Source organism: Aythya marila (assembly GCF_965140915.1).
Source record: "Aythya marila genome assembly, chromosome: 2".
Classification (NCBI taxonomy): domain Eukaryota; kingdom Metazoa; phylum Chordata; class Aves; order Anseriformes; family Anatidae; genus Aythya; species Aythya marila.
In genome coordinates this window covers 80,105,006-80,120,321 of record NC_139043.1, presented here as the reverse complement: position 1 = coordinate 80,120,321, position 15,316 = coordinate 80,105,006, and the positions used below count along the sequence as shown (strand labels likewise).

General features: G+C 42.5%; 1 protein-coding gene across 1 annotated transcript in view; it reads left to right on the top strand.

Moving 5' to 3' along the window:
- Positions 1-15,301, top strand: part of BCL2 (BCL2 apoptosis regulator) — an 88,143-nt gene extending 72,842 nt beyond the window's left edge. Inside the window, exon 2 of the mRNA XM_082752597.1 lies at positions 13,090-15,301. Within this exon, the coding sequence (XP_082608723.1) occupies positions 13,090-13,224 (135 nt within the window). The 3' untranslated portion in view covers positions 13,225-15,301. The remainder of the gene's footprint in view (positions 1-13,089) is intronic.
- Positions 15,302-15,316: the final 15 nt, after the last annotated feature.

The window sequence follows — 15,316 nt, the reverse complement described above, 5'->3', positions numbered from 1 at the left end:
AGGAGCACCACTGCAGCTTAGCTCCATTCGAGACACAAAACGTGCATTGCAGCCTCACGGGGCACTAAGCAGGGCTAGTCTTCACTGCAGGCTGCCATCTGTGTCACAACACAACCTTGAAGAGTCCCACTGGCACGATGCCCACAATGACTTTGCAGTTACATTCACCTAAGTTGCACTCAGCATTGTGGCAGCCAGCTGCAGTTAAAACCTGCTGGGACCACAGCCTAAGCACGAGTAGCTTGGCACAATGACAGTCTCGTGTTTGCACTAACTTCATCTCCAAAGGCAGGAGGAGTAAGCAATATACCAATGAGAAAAGGTGTAATTTGTGTATGCATGCTTGCTTTGCGGAAACTGTGCAAGGCAGTATTGTATGCATAAAGGTGAAGAGTAAAAAGAAAGGTAATAGATGAAAGGAGGTTACATAACCATAGAAAGAATTAAAAAAAAAAAATCAACAACAAAACAAAACCGAAAAACAACCAAACACGAAGATACGAAAGAGGTGCAAGTTAAGAGGTACAATCTGGGAGTGGACAAAGATGACAAAGTTGGTAAAAACAATACACCAGGACAAGCAGGCATGACAGGAGGCCCATTGAGCATCCCATGGTTGTTACAGACATATAGGATGTCCACTTGGATGGGGCAGAAGAAATTAGTCAAAAAGGATTCAGTGAAGCAGTACATCTTTTGAAACAAATGCCTCCTGTAGCCTATGCTTAAAATGTCTTTTTTTCTGCACTTCAGGCATATTAACAGTTTAATATATGATAGTATCATCAGTGTCACTGAGAACACTGGGCTTCAGTGGATCTGTAGATTTGTTTCATCTTTAACTAATTTGAACCTTTAATCCTCTTGCTTGTGCAAAATCTTCTTCGCTCAGGTCAAAGTATTAAATGGGCTCAAGAAGTAAATAAGGAAATAAATACCAGAAACCCCATGGGGAACATTTAAATTAAAGTTTTCTAATAGTCAAATCAACTTAATGCTGCGATCATAGGCTCAGCTTGGCTTTTTTCCCTCCCCCCTTCACTCCCCTCCATCTCTATGTGTAAAGCTGTGGGAGTAAATAGCGAAAAAATAAAAAATAAGGAAGGGACTTTAGGTTTCTTCTAGTTTCTTGATGCTTTTTTTATTTTAGCTGTTGTCATCACAGATATACAGGAACTTCTGAAATACAAATTTGTGAAAACAAACCCACAGCCCAAAATATTGGCACCCCCAATTTTCCCCATCTTTCACTCCTGGTTCACACTCTACTGTATGCCAGCATTGGTTAGGCATCTGACTTTTTCAGGGATATTTTTAGGGATATAAACTATGCTGGTGCAAATCCTTATGTAGACAAAAATCTTGCTGAGATAACTGTCTTCCACCAGCATAACATATTTCAGTTAATGAGTCAGAATACGCTTTGATATCAGTATAAATGGTTCCTCCTGGGGGGAGGATTGCTTCTTTACTGTTAAAATGTAGATAAGTTCTGAACTTTTCTCTTCCTTTACTTGGGCTTAAATCAGTCAAACCTATATCTAGTATTTCTCATCCAGAAATAACACAGCTTCTTTTCATCACCTTTTTGACTGTTGGTCCCTTTTCTGCGTTCCTGCTTTTGAATGTATGCTCACCAGAAAGGGGTGTATTTAAAACCCTCTTGAAAGCAGAAGTTCTGTTTCAAGCAACAGTAACCGCAGGATCAAATGCCTCCAATCTCAAAAGAAAGAAAACTGACTCAAAAGCTTGAAGCTAACGAATGGTTTGCAGTTGTCCGAGACGCTTGTCTTTAATATTGAGGAAGCAATGACTTTCTGGCCTCCGGAGGTGCATCTCCTAGACAGGCAGGCACACAAGAAAATGAAGTCTTAATGCCGTGAGCTTCTTGAGACTGCTGCAATAACATTCTGGCAGACTGGGCTCCCTTGGCTCTTTATACTTGCAGCAATTTGAATGTCTCTTTCGGTTTAGCGTGATGCTTGGCAAATTTCCCAATCTTACATTATCTGGGAAAGGAAGACGAGAGGAGCTGGTACGTTGGGGGAGCCTTTGAAGAAGCTTCTTCTTTGCAGTTTGTTCATAGCAAAACAGTTGGCTGCGTGCAGGAGAAGCGTTCGGATGGCAGCTTAGGCTGCTAGCTTGAAACGAGTTTAACTGAATTGCATCCAGGCACCAAGATGCTCAGATACCACAGCAATGTGTGTGGTATAAGAACCTAGATAGAGGAAGATTAGATAGCAAATCAGACAGAATTTTGCATGTGATTTCCTGGGTTTGTCTAAACTTATAGCAGCAACAGTTAATTATAGGAGTTTCTGAAGGCAACTCCTGGGTGGGTTATGTCGCTTATACATTCAATTCCAGCCCAAAATTGCCAGCTGAAAATTACTGCTCTGGTGGGAAGCCCCTGCTCATGCAAAGCTGATGGAAACAGTCCTTGTGCCTTCCCACGCAGGGGCAGGAACAGCAGACATCAGTGATGGAGGACCTGGGGGAAAAGAAGCAGGATGACCACAATAGTTAACGTGTGACACAAAGAGAGTCAAGATGGGCACAGGTCAGCAGTAAAGACAGACAGATGCAGGAGGTGGTTGCACATGGGAGGTATTTGTGGTCATCCTCTAGGTGACTGCTTTACCTACTTCCAGATCTAGTCCCTTGCCTTCTACCACACACGAATCCCTCAGCTCTTGCAACCACTTCTTCTGGCTCTTAAGTAAGGGCAGCTCTTTAACAGCAGATTAATGTTTTAATGAAATTCTTGAGGCTACTTTGAAGCGACTGAGCAAGACAGACTGGTGTTTCAGCAGTGCATGTTGCTGTACAGAAAAGACAGCGCTCTAAGTCTGTATGCACAACAGAAGTTATTCTTTTTTCTCTGGTAGTTGAGCTTCATCTAAACAGTAGTTGCACAAGTTTCACAGCAGGAATAATTAGCCTGCCACTATTCTTATGTGCCTATAGGACTTGCACCCAAATACCTGCCCCTGAACTGGCTTCCTCAACACAAGGCCAGCTCCCTCTTCCTCTCCACAGAACTGCATTCTGCCATAGGGACCCACCTGCACGTAGAAGTATTTAAAAAAAGTAAAAGGCAAGGTTTTGGACCTTATAGCAGTTTTGATCTGCAGTTTCCAATCTGTGAAGTCTTATTTATTTTAGAAAGTGGGAAAGCTTTCAAGCACTGATTTCATAGGTAATGCTTTTATTTTTTCTTGGCTGATATTCTTGATTTTGTTTTGTAGTCTTTCCTTTGAGTATCTGAACTTTTGCATGAAATTTCTGCTCACTTGGAAACACCAGCACATCAAGTAATTACCAGTCTTTCCTGCCTAAGTTAAGGGCCTTCTCCTTCCTCGTGGTGTTAGTTCAAGGTCACAACAACAGATTTAAACACTTCACGAATTTGCATCTGACTTGCTCTCCACAGAAATTGTTCATTAAAAGATCCAATTTCCATTGGCGTTCTCCCTTTCAAAGGATGTCAACAGGAAATATAAATGCTCAGCTCTTTGTGAAGGATCTGCAAGGACATGCAGGCTTTAAAAAAATAAAAAATATATAAAAAAAAAGAAGCAGTTAACCAAATCCTTTAGTTTCTGTTTTGAATGACTGGCCATAGGAATGCGGGCTAAGCCATATCTCAGCTGTTCCCAAAGACGTGTATGTGTAACTTGTTGATAGTGGTGCTTCAGGCAGCCGTGATAGCAGTGTGACCACCCTTGTGTTCATCGTCCCACGGCAGAACCAGCCCCCGCCTCCTCTCAGGAGAAAACAGGCACAAGAGAAAACAAAGAGGGATCTGTTGTTTCAGAGAGCTGGCACCTGTACCTCCTGCTCTGTACCAAAATGGAGAGATCCTAGGTTGCCTCGGCCCTCACCCTAAGGTTGTAAGGAGCAGCGTGGCTTGCTCTGACAATTAATGTGAGCGTCTGATACACGGGAGAGCTGCGACTTGCCTTTCAGGATCTTCAGGGGATCTGACTGATAAGAGCAAAGCTTGACACCCGGGATAGCAGCTGACTTCACTGGGAACTGTACATCACCACCAAAAGGAAAGAAGAAGCCCACCAAACCCTAGAGTTTCAGCACTGTGTTGTTAAAATCTCACCGGTGCCCAAGGTATATATCTCTTTCACAGTAAAAACTACTTACAGCGTACTGTAAATGCACAGACACAGATCAATATTGAACATCTGGTTAATATAAATTACACTCTTATTTTGCAAATAAAAGTTCCTAGGGTCTACACGACAAAATCTGGCCAGCATAACTATCTCATGGGGAAAAAATCACATCTCTAGCCTGCAAAGATAACTATTTTGGCATGATTCCTCTCCCCACTATGCAGACTTACATAGACTTAACACCAAACAGTGGAGTCCTTCTGCCAGTGTAGCTCACATTGTATGGGAGGTATCTCAACCATGCTGGTAGCCTCCTCCAACTGGTAGAAGCCATGTCTCCACCAAGTGATTTGGCCAGAGCAGTGACACCAATGAAGACTCAAATTAGTACAAAATAACCCCTTTTCTCCCGCTACTCGTCTCTAGTATTTTTCAGTTTTAAAGCTTTCCACTAAAAGGAAACACACAAACTTTGCACCTTTTCTTGTATCAGCAATGCATTATTTCCTTTTTCAGAGGAATTAAAACATGCATGTGGGTGGGAAGTGTGTCTCTTTCCAACACCCCGATGCTTTTTGGAGGGGAGGAAGGGCTAGGAAGGAGGAAAGAGCAGATGGGCCTGGCAAAGGGAATTAGCACTTCTGCAGTGGGATGCCTGTTGTTTGTTTTGGTGTTGGTTTTGGAGGTGCAGGGGCAGAGATTATTTGCATTTCATTAAGGCTTCATATTTTGTTTTTGCATGGTGGCATTTGAATAAATCTAACGGTCATAGCTAATGGGCTACAACTGTGCATGCAAATGAATTTAAGAGCTGCTTTGAATAGCAAAACAAAAGTCCTTCAATCTGTTTGTGAATCATATCCCTACATCCTGATTTTCCTTGTTCTTTTCATACAGTCCCTGTTACCTGATAACATTTGCCAAAGGCCTTTCTGGATGAACAGAAAAATGGAAGATTTTGTAGCCAACCCTAACCTGTGAGCACTTTGCCAGGCAAGGCAACTCATAAAGCTGGCATGGGCTCAGGAGGGTTCAGCCCATGGTGACAACAGGCAGCTTTCACATGTACTGTTTCGGCAGTTGACTTTGCTATTCCCATTTGTCTCAGCCTGCACAGACTCTCCTAATTCCTTTCCCTGCCCAGTCACCCTTCATCAGTCTCCCGTGTCTTGTGGTTTCGTGCAAGTGGTGAGCAGAACAGAAGGGAGGAGGAGGAGTGGACAGGAGGCACCCGCACCAAAAACAATCTTTTCCGAGCCAATGCAGACCAGGAACTTCCCCTTATATTAAATTCCCATTACCACTTAGCTGTGAAATGAAGAAAAAACATGGACAAGCCACCGAGAGGCCTTCAGGAACAGCCCCACAGGGCAATTCAGAAGTGCATCTGCACACTGATGCCGGTGATCTTCATACTCGTGTGTGCTAAGTGCTGGAAGGGGGCTTACAGTTTGCTCCACCAGGCTGCCTCACTGCCAGGGCACATCTGCCTGCCTTACAGCTGATGCTGGCACACAGCACCCATCAGGGTACAGCATGCAGGGTCTGGCTCAGGAAAAGGCAGGAGAAAGCAGTGACCAAAAAAAAATGCTACCTCGTCTCTTCCCCAAATAAGGCTTTTACAGGTGAGCAAAAATGGTTTGGGCCACTAACGAAGTGTAGCTTGCCAAAGAAAATACATGCACAAACTCATATGTTCCAGGTGGCTGCTGGTAGAAGCGTAGCTGCCCATGTAAGTCTTCAGCATTTTTTATTTGGCTCAAGGTTGTTGTTTTTTTTTGTGCTTATTCATTAAATTGCAGATTTATCGTAAGGTTACTTTATGTAACCCTTGCTGTTTCATTCCCCTGGTAAATCAGCTGATTGTCACAAGATTTAAAAAAAAACAACCACCAAAGTCTGCTTCAAGCTGTGTGAGGAATGCATGGCATCTCTGAAGAAGGTGCCACTTCACCTGAACTTTTACCAGAGGCTGCTGCAGCAGCGCAGCGTTGGCCAGCACGGGGCTGGAGCTCTACGGCTGCAGCAATGCTTCTGTGCTGCTGGAGCTCGAGGCTGAGTGCGAGGCAGGTGATCCAAAGGTATCTGGATCAGAACTCCCTGTTTAGACAACAAACAGGGGATCAGGTATTTCCCTAAGAGATGTTAAAACAAGCAGCAGAAAAAAAAAAAAAAGAAAAAAGCGTGACTGGTCCCTCGTGGCTCAGCTGATGGCACAGCCTGCTCAGACTAGTTCGGTTTCACCCTTTGCATTCACATGCACTGCCTGTTCTGGCAGAGACCTCTTCAAGCAAGCCCTTCCTTGGCAAACCCTTGGTCTTTCTGTCTTTCTTTTCCCTGTTTACCTCAGCTAATACCTGCGCCTGAAGCCCTTTCACAGCACAGCTGGATACATTTATTAAACAAAACCCTCCATTACTGAAGTGGTGGGCTGATGACAAAAGCTGTGCCAAAGCGCTTTGAACATTTCTACAAGCAGCTACTTTCAGTTCCCATTTCTCAGACTGTTACATGATTTAACTCTTTTGCAGCAGCCTGAGAGTAACAGACACTGGCAGCTGGAGCATGCAGGGAACATAATGGTGTATGTGTTCATATTTCCCTCAGTCGCCAAATTACAAGCTGGGTCCAAATTTCCAAATTCAGCTTTTTAATTTAGGTAGGCTATTACCAGTGTAATGGCACTCAAATTGAAAGTAAATTGCTAGCAAGACAGAATTTAGACCACACTTTGAGAGAACAGGCCTGCATTGCCATTCAGACCCATTTTGTCCTTATTTTTGAGTCAGTCAAAAAGTTGTAAGTGTTCCCAATACATTGTGCTTCTTTGCAAAGGATATGGTTGTGTGATGGTACACTATGAGTTCCCTTACCAACTCTGTGATGCCTGCTCCGTCCTCCAAAGAGACCCACAAATCACTGTGGGTGTTTGATAAGTTTGTATGTAAATATAAACTCATTAGAAGTGGTTTGATAAATTTGGCTAGAAGATGGCCTAAAACTGAATGGTTCTCAGTGCAACTAAGATTGGTGAAAATACATGGAATTTGTTTCTGTGTACAAATTATATACAGCTTCTAGCATTCCACCCAAGTAGTATGACTCCAGGACTGAGTAGAGCCTGAGTAGAGTTTGACTGTGTTGTTTGAATACGGAGGATTTTGTTCAGACTGCCTTCTTTCTCTCCTTAATGCTAATATTGCTCCCTCAGAAGTGGCACCCATTAAATACCACCAATGAGCCGCTACAGTGACATTACAGCTGATGCCAGAAATACCTCATTTTAATGTGGGCCTTTCCAGGAATAAGAAAACCAGGCAGCCTCCCCTAGGTCTGGGCTTTTGCATATTGCAGAGCCACGTCTAACTGAATTAAGTAGAGATGCCAAGACGAAATTGCTGAAACATTTCTCATGCTGACTTGGTTTAAGAAGAATGCAGCCTTGTCTGAACACTGCATGGCTTTCCATGCAAGTTGAACAATCAACACCTTACTAACCCCATGTTTTAAGGGTTGACCATAGCCTGGGTTGATCCTCCCTCTCTCTAAACTATGGAGCAAATCTGTCTGCTGCCAGGTTCGTTCTCCAGAAGTATGAACAGGAACAGTCATCCCCTTTACTATAACCAGTTAGATTAATATATTTCTAAGCATATGCATCAGTTTTTATGAACAAATCTAACTGCAAGTAGTCTCTACTCCTTAGATGTCTCCATCTGAGTGCCATGTTTAGACAGCAAATAATCCAAATACTATTTCCATTTATTTGAATTTACATGGCCTTCCATGAGAGCCCGGCATCGGTAGGAGCTGCAAGGTATGCCCCCAAGACCACAGGCTCACCAGTGCAAGCATTTAAACAAAAAGACAGCAAGAACAAAGAACAACAAAGAACTTAGGTGAGACCACTGTGAAGAGAACCATTTTTGTCCAAAGACAGAAACCTCAGATATCACTGGAGAAACAAAAGGGTATGCAGGCAGCAACTAATCTAAGCTGCATATCTAAGGCTGTGTAGGGTCTAGTGAAAACAGAAGGCAGGATAGATTCATTTCTACCACCGACAAAGGTGAGGGGCAAAATAAATAAATAAATAAACAAAACAACAGAAAACAAAACCAAAAAACACAACCAACCAAACTAAAAACACCCTGGATGTGGGGATTTGATGGGGCGTATACATGCTAAAGCCAGTCCCTGGGCAGGTTCCCTGCCAGCGGTCAGCAGAGTGGCGTGGTGACACCTTCTTTTCCAGCACATTATAATTTGATAAAGTGCACCTGGCTGGAGCACCAGCATGTCAGCACTCCCAGGCGGAAAAAGATATCGGCCTCTCTAAAGATACCGACCTTGTGAAACACCACACTCGGCACACCACCGTCTGTGGCTGAGCTGTCCTGATTTGCATGTCCTCACTACTCGGGCTTGCATAAAAGACCCATGGACGCTTCAGGAGAATAATAGCTACAGATCTATTTTTTCTTTTTATGTTCCAAGAACTTTTCTCATTAGCTTCAAGATGACATTTTAATGAGGTTTCACTGCAAAGAAAACAGGGGACAATTTAAGCAGCTCTCTCGGCTCTCTCCCTCCCCAAGCTCTCTCTGAAACGAGTTACCATGCAGGATCGAAAGCTTTTACGAGAGTTTGTGTTGCTCATATTGAGGCAGTGGTGAGTGAAAAGTCATTCAGCTGCTACATCTTGGCATCGGAGCGGATGTCATTCCCTCTCCCACCGTGACAGATGGCAGAGCCGTGTCATTCAAACCTGGGCAGGTTTCTTCAAAAGCGTGGAGCTGGTGTGTGTTTGTTTGTTTGTTTTGGAGTCACGGAGAGGGCAGCATGAAATAGCTGCGAGGCAATTCCCGTTCAGTAAAATGGAAGTCTCACCAGCTCTTCATTCAATACAATGTGGCTCAAGAGGATATCCTGTCAAACCAATGATAACGAGGGAAATAAAGTCACTTCCTCAACAGCTGTTTGATTCAGGTAGAAAAAGGAAGTCTTTACTTCCTCGTGTTTGCTCTCCCCGCCACCCCCTCAGTCACAAATGCAGAATGCCATGCCGAGGCTGGCTGTTCCCTTTGCATAGTCAGGAGGGAGCAGTCGTGTCATTAATGCTTCGCCGGGCGCAGCATATGGGAAGCATTTACTCCTCTGCAGCCTGGAAGCTAGGGCCTGCCTCTCGGGCAGGGATGAAGGCCGAGCTGCAAGAGGACCGAGACTAAATAAACTCCAAGTGCAAGCAAAGAATGTTTGTGTAATTAAAGAGGACATTTGTTTCGTGGATCAGTGCCGCCAAATTTGGGCCAGCGGAAGAGGAGGGCAGTGTGAGACAGAGCCTCTGCTTCGAGATGGCCTTGACACAGCGCACTCTCACACCTCCACACCCTCACAGGCAAAATTCAACAAACTCCATTTTGGCCCCAGGCTCCCTGGAAAGCCATGCAACGCCATCCAGGACTGGGGCCTGCCCTCCCCATGGGTGGTTCAGCGGGCAGGGCTCTCGGCATGCCCCTGGCCTGCCAGTCGGGCCCGAGAAGGTGAGGCCACCGTCTCAGGTGCGTGGTACCAAGAGGCGCCTAGGCCGAGCATCTTTCCCTCCAACACTCCCATCTTTCCTGCTGGGTGGAAACAGGCAAGGTGAATTTGCACCGTAAACCAACGACGGACTGATCTGACTTCATAAAAGCTTCCAGAGAAATGACTTTCAAAAAACTTACAGGGCTGAATGAAGAGTTCTTTTCCGTATAACTTTTAACTGCCCTGATATAATTTTACATGCAGGATATAACTTTCCATTAAATTTTAAATAGGCAGGTCTTAAAATAAAGGCCTACAAGCGTTTTCTTTCCAATTGTGTAACATTTCCAGAAAGGTTGACCAAGCCAGGACTTGCCTCGGTCTATTTGCCAAGGGGACCCTTGCTTTAGTTATAAAGAGTGCTTTTCAGAGTACATCAAGTGTTTCAAGCAATTTTGCTAATCTTATTTGTTTTAGAGCTGATTCTCTTATTTTAAACAGACCGGTTTAGGTGACAAAAATCCAGTGACAAAAACATGGGTTTATAGAAGGAGGCAAACCTTATGAAACAGTCAGGATTCTGTTTAGGGTTCTCTTTGTGCTAAAATAGTTTCCAGTAAGGGGTCATACTTCCCTCCCCCCTCGCCTTGTTTTAGTACATAAAATGGACATGTGTTTATTTAAAACAGGTTTGAAACTTAAACAAATAGTGACAGGCTGTTCAAACAAGCTTCGGAAATAGGCCTAATCAGGATGTTTGAGAAGGGGAGGGGGAATGATCATAAAGAGCTACTTGTAATATATAGTGCAGACACCATTAGGTTGGGTTCATGTTATTGTTGTAATAATCTCTGATGAAAAAGCACTGCATGCTGCACAGTTTTTCTTAGCATTCCTCTTTTGAACCATCGGTTATGCCATACTTTTGCCAGGTCTTCAAATTTTACTGTAATCCTCTGTCCATCCTCATAGCAAGTACCGGGAGATCACTGAATCATTGGAAATGGCTTTCCAACCAAACTGGGCTGAATGTTCCTAAATTGAGGTAGAAAGAAGGCACAAAACACACTCATTTTGCAGTTGATAGTGTGTGTGCATCAGCTGTCATAACTATACAGAAGTGAGACCCAGCCCACTGAAAGAAACCATGGAAATGTAACGTTAAAATATTTTCACGACTTGCATTTCCATGTTTTGTTTTGTTTTTTTCATTTCCTCTCTTTTCCACCCATAATATCACCAAGTGTTGAACTTTACCCTTGTATTTTTATAAGGCCCGATCTTGAACTCCCTATCCAGACAAAGCTCCCATGGAAGTCAGTGAGCCTGCACTGGCGGCAACAGGATTTAGCCCAGTCTGTAACATTTTAGGATATTGTGTTACTTCATAGCCTTAAGGAGAAATAAAGGAAGCTTTCCAAAGAGCTGCACAGCAAACTCTGTGCTTTTCAGCTCTGCAACAGCACAGCTGAATATTAAGGCCAGAGTTTGCAAATGTCTATTTCAAAAACCAGGCAGCAACGAGAAAGTTGCCAAATTTTCTCAGGAATGAACAGTTTGCTTTAAGACATTCCCCCCAAAGGTTAAGCTGCTTTCACTTAAGAAAATACCCTTGGATACCCATGCTTGAAAATGATTGCCTGGAGTAACAAGCATGGAGAAATAACAGGAGGAACATGATTCAGGTCAATCTGTGGGCCAAATCCTATAGCTATTCTGTTACTGACACGCTCATTCTTACATACAATATGCACCAATATTATTTAATGTAAAGACACGTTTTGAAATTACATACATTTTACTTATTTGAGTCTCACTCAGCATCTAGTGAACAGGCAAATGGCACAATATAAAAAAACCTTACACGCCCTCTCGTGGTATAACCACAAATGCTTTTATTCTCACAATAACTAGAGAACGCTAATGATGAAGGCTAATTTAACTTATGTAATTCATGGAAAATACACATGGCTGAAAGGTTTATATGAATGGTGGAGACCTTTCTGTCTTAATTCCTGCAGTAATCCATGACATATATGCAATTTTAGAAGGCAGGTTACCTCCTAGCGTAGTAGTATTACAAAACATCTAAAGGCATCATAACATAAAACGTAAATAGAGAATGTTTACCAAAAAAAAAAAAAAAAGGAAGCCTAGAGTAATAAAGAGGGATGGGAAACTCCACATTGGATAGCTATTTCATGGGTTTATCTCAGTAGTTTGAGTGCAGGCCTGGACTGGCTGCAAAATAAAAGAGTTGTCCTAAGCCCTGCTATGAGTTGTGTTCCATTTTTAAAGTCATTCAGCTTTACTATTTATTGCTTTCATGCAACACAGTGTAATTTACCACTCAGAATGCTCTGAAGTTTTGTGTTTGTAAGTGTTATAAATTCCAAATCACAGGCAGCTTGAAAGAAATTCATTAACCGCGGAGTGTTACCAGTCTAATCACTAGCCTAGTAAAATCCGATTGCATTTATGGACGACAAAAACTTTAATACTTAAACAGGCTTTCCATTCAGTGCCTGCATGCATCTCCAGACGCTCTCAGTGCAGCTCTCCTTAAATACAGGACTGCAGCTTGAAGGAGAAAACACAACATGTTTTGGGCTCAAGGCAAGGATTCCCTTTAGCCTCCATGCAATTCGAGTTGGGGGCAGCTATGAGAAGTGGCCAACCCTCTGGTGTTATTTCCCCCTCCTCTTCTTCATGCTGAATGTAGTGCCTGTAAACTCCAGGGCAAGTCAGGCTGACAAGACAACCACATGGAGAAACAACTCTTTTTTCAGGGCTGGGTTACTCTTGTGCCAGATCAGCTGGTTAGCCTGACTGACCCTGAAGCCAGACCAAAGTATGACTGTCAGGAGTTCAAGACCGAGACGTCACCCCTTCTGGTGCCAGTCATGAGGCATAACATTGTACTGCACCTAAACAGCTTTAATCCACACAGATGAAACATCTCAGTGGCTACCACACGTAGTCTTCTGAACCCACCCCTAGGGAACCCAATAAATACTGACTTGTTTTCAGCAATGCCGACCAACAAAATAGATGCCCCATGTCCAGTGGAAACAAAACGTTTGGAGAATGAAGTTCCATTTGCCTCCTTTGTGTATTTTTGTATATATACATTGAGGAGCCAAAAGGGAGGTACTCATGTTTTAAAATGCTGTTCCTGTATTTTCTGTTAGACTGTGCATGCCTATAGCAGATGTCAGGCTGTAAGCAATTACAGCAATATTTGTAAAGAAATAGGCAAGAGAACTTTGCGCTAAGCACTGCACGAAAACATAGCTCCCAAACCACATTTTAAAAGGTTTGTGTGTTTTGCTTCTTTTTTTTCTGTTTTTCTGGATGACCACTGTGCATGAAGAAGCTCCCCTCCCTCTCTTAAAAAGTTACTGGGATTCTGATATTGCTTTATTTCCCTTTCTAGGATGCCTTCGTGGAGTTGTATGGCAACAGTATGAGGCCTTTGTTCGATTTCTCCTGGATCTCTCTGAAGACTATCCTGAGTTTGGTTCTGGTGGGAGCTTGCATCACTCTTGGCGCTTATCTTGGACATAAGTAGAGTCACCCAGTTTATCGTGGATTACAAAAGTCTTTCAAAACAGCAAAATAATATTTTTTTTCTGTAGCACAATGGTATTTTATGAGCAAAACAACTTCCTGGCTAAAGATTAAATCAGCTATTACTGCCAAAGGAAATATCATTTATTTTTACATTGCAGGAAAATTATTTATTGAAAGATATTTACATTTTAACCTGCTATTTTCAGAAACTCTGCAAGTTGTATCTGTCATCACATCATGTTGTTATTCTTAACTTTAATGAGCCCCATTGTCTTTTAGGTTCTTTTTTTTTTTTTTTTTTTTTTTTAATTAATGCAGCTGGCTGGATTATTTTATCTCTGAAGAGCAAATATACTGACAAAGACCTACCTGCTTACACTTAGGAGGGCAGTTACTTGAGCTGCTAAAGGCTGCGTAATTGTGTTGATTTTCCTCGCATTTTTTTTGGATGGCTGGGAGGGATCTGAAAGAAAAGGTCAGTGTGAACGAAGTTCTAACCCTGTCCTGCCAGCAAGAACTGACGGAGTAAACAGTTCAACATGGTACAGACGTGCAGTCAAAATGGCAACTTCTTGAAGGACACTTGGCTATCCCTACAGTTTGAAATACGATTGCCTATGCCTTGTAAACATGCGTTTACAAGTTACCAGTCGTGCCATCACATCATAGTCATAATAGTCTCATCCAGTACCCTAATGTGTGTCAACTGAAATAATTTTTAATAGAAGTGTGAAGTTAAATCTTTGGGGCTTGCAGGAAATCACTGTTCCAATGATTTTCTCAGCAGTAAAACATTTTCACGGCTATTGACACAGAAACATCAGGAGACCTTAAGTGCCTGCTTCGACAGAGCAGAGCTGGAGTCTGAAAACCTGACCTGTGTCCCACTTCAGTGGGCTCGTATCTGCAACTAATCCTGTTTACTTACGGAGCTCCTCCAGGGGTTTGAAACCAATTAAATGTGGTTCTCTAAGTCCCTGAAAGTTGAAAAAGGTTTTAATTTTATTCGGCAAGAAACAGACCTCAGCTGAGTTACAAATTAGCTCTGACTATCCTTGTTTATCAAACTGGACACCAAAATCAAGCTCATTTTCGTAACAAAAAGAAAAAAAAAAAAAACAAAAAAAAAAAAAAAGAAAGTGAGCTTTATCCTCCTGCCCCTCACCCCCAAAATTATTTCATGGAAACAAATTCCTAAGACTGTCTACAGAAGAAAAGATGACGAAGAAACTCCAACTCCTCTATCTGGACAGAGACTCTCTGACACCTCGGGTCGCACAGGTGCCTACTGTCATTTCAAGTGAAAACAGGGTGGAGGAAGAGGGGAGGGTGAAGTCATCTGCCCCTATTTTAAAAGCAACTCAAGTACAATGAATGCAGACTACTTGATATACAGTTTTATAAACAGACCTGTGTTCTGAGAGCAGATGTGTCGATGTGTGTCAGAGCAGGGCTTTTCCATGTGCTCGGAGGGGTCCAGAGCTGCTGAGGAAGCAGAAGAATCTGAGCGTGTCACATGGACTGCTCTGGGTAGTGGAAATCTCCGTCTTCAATCAAGCGCTCCTATTTTTTCTATGAAACTTTTGAAGTCTGGGATTTGTGGGTAAATGGACATCCAGAGAGAGAAAGAAAAGGTTGCAAAGCTCTGAGTAAAACGTACCGTACAATACAGAAGTGCTATAAGGCTGAAAAAAATGCAGTGAATAAACTGTAGATTCAACCTCAAGATTTCAGTTGGATAACTTTGTGGCATTATATGCAAAATAGCTCCATTAACTTGGGAATGTAATATGTTCAATGTTAAGGCTGTAGTTGATGTTGTGTCTTCAAAGCTGCTTTTTTGTTTGTTTGTTTGTTTTTAAGAGTTGTACATCTCAGCATTTTTACTGCTACTTAGTCATGGCACCTACACTTTGTATGAGCAAAGACAGAATGAGCTTACCTTTCAAATTTGAAATTACTTTTAATTTTATAGAAGCATGTAAAGGAAATGTTTCTAAGAACACAAAAATGTGATCTAAACTAGGCTTGATTTAAAAAAGAAAAAGAAAAAAAAAAAAAAAACAGCATCAAAACAGAAACACCTGCAA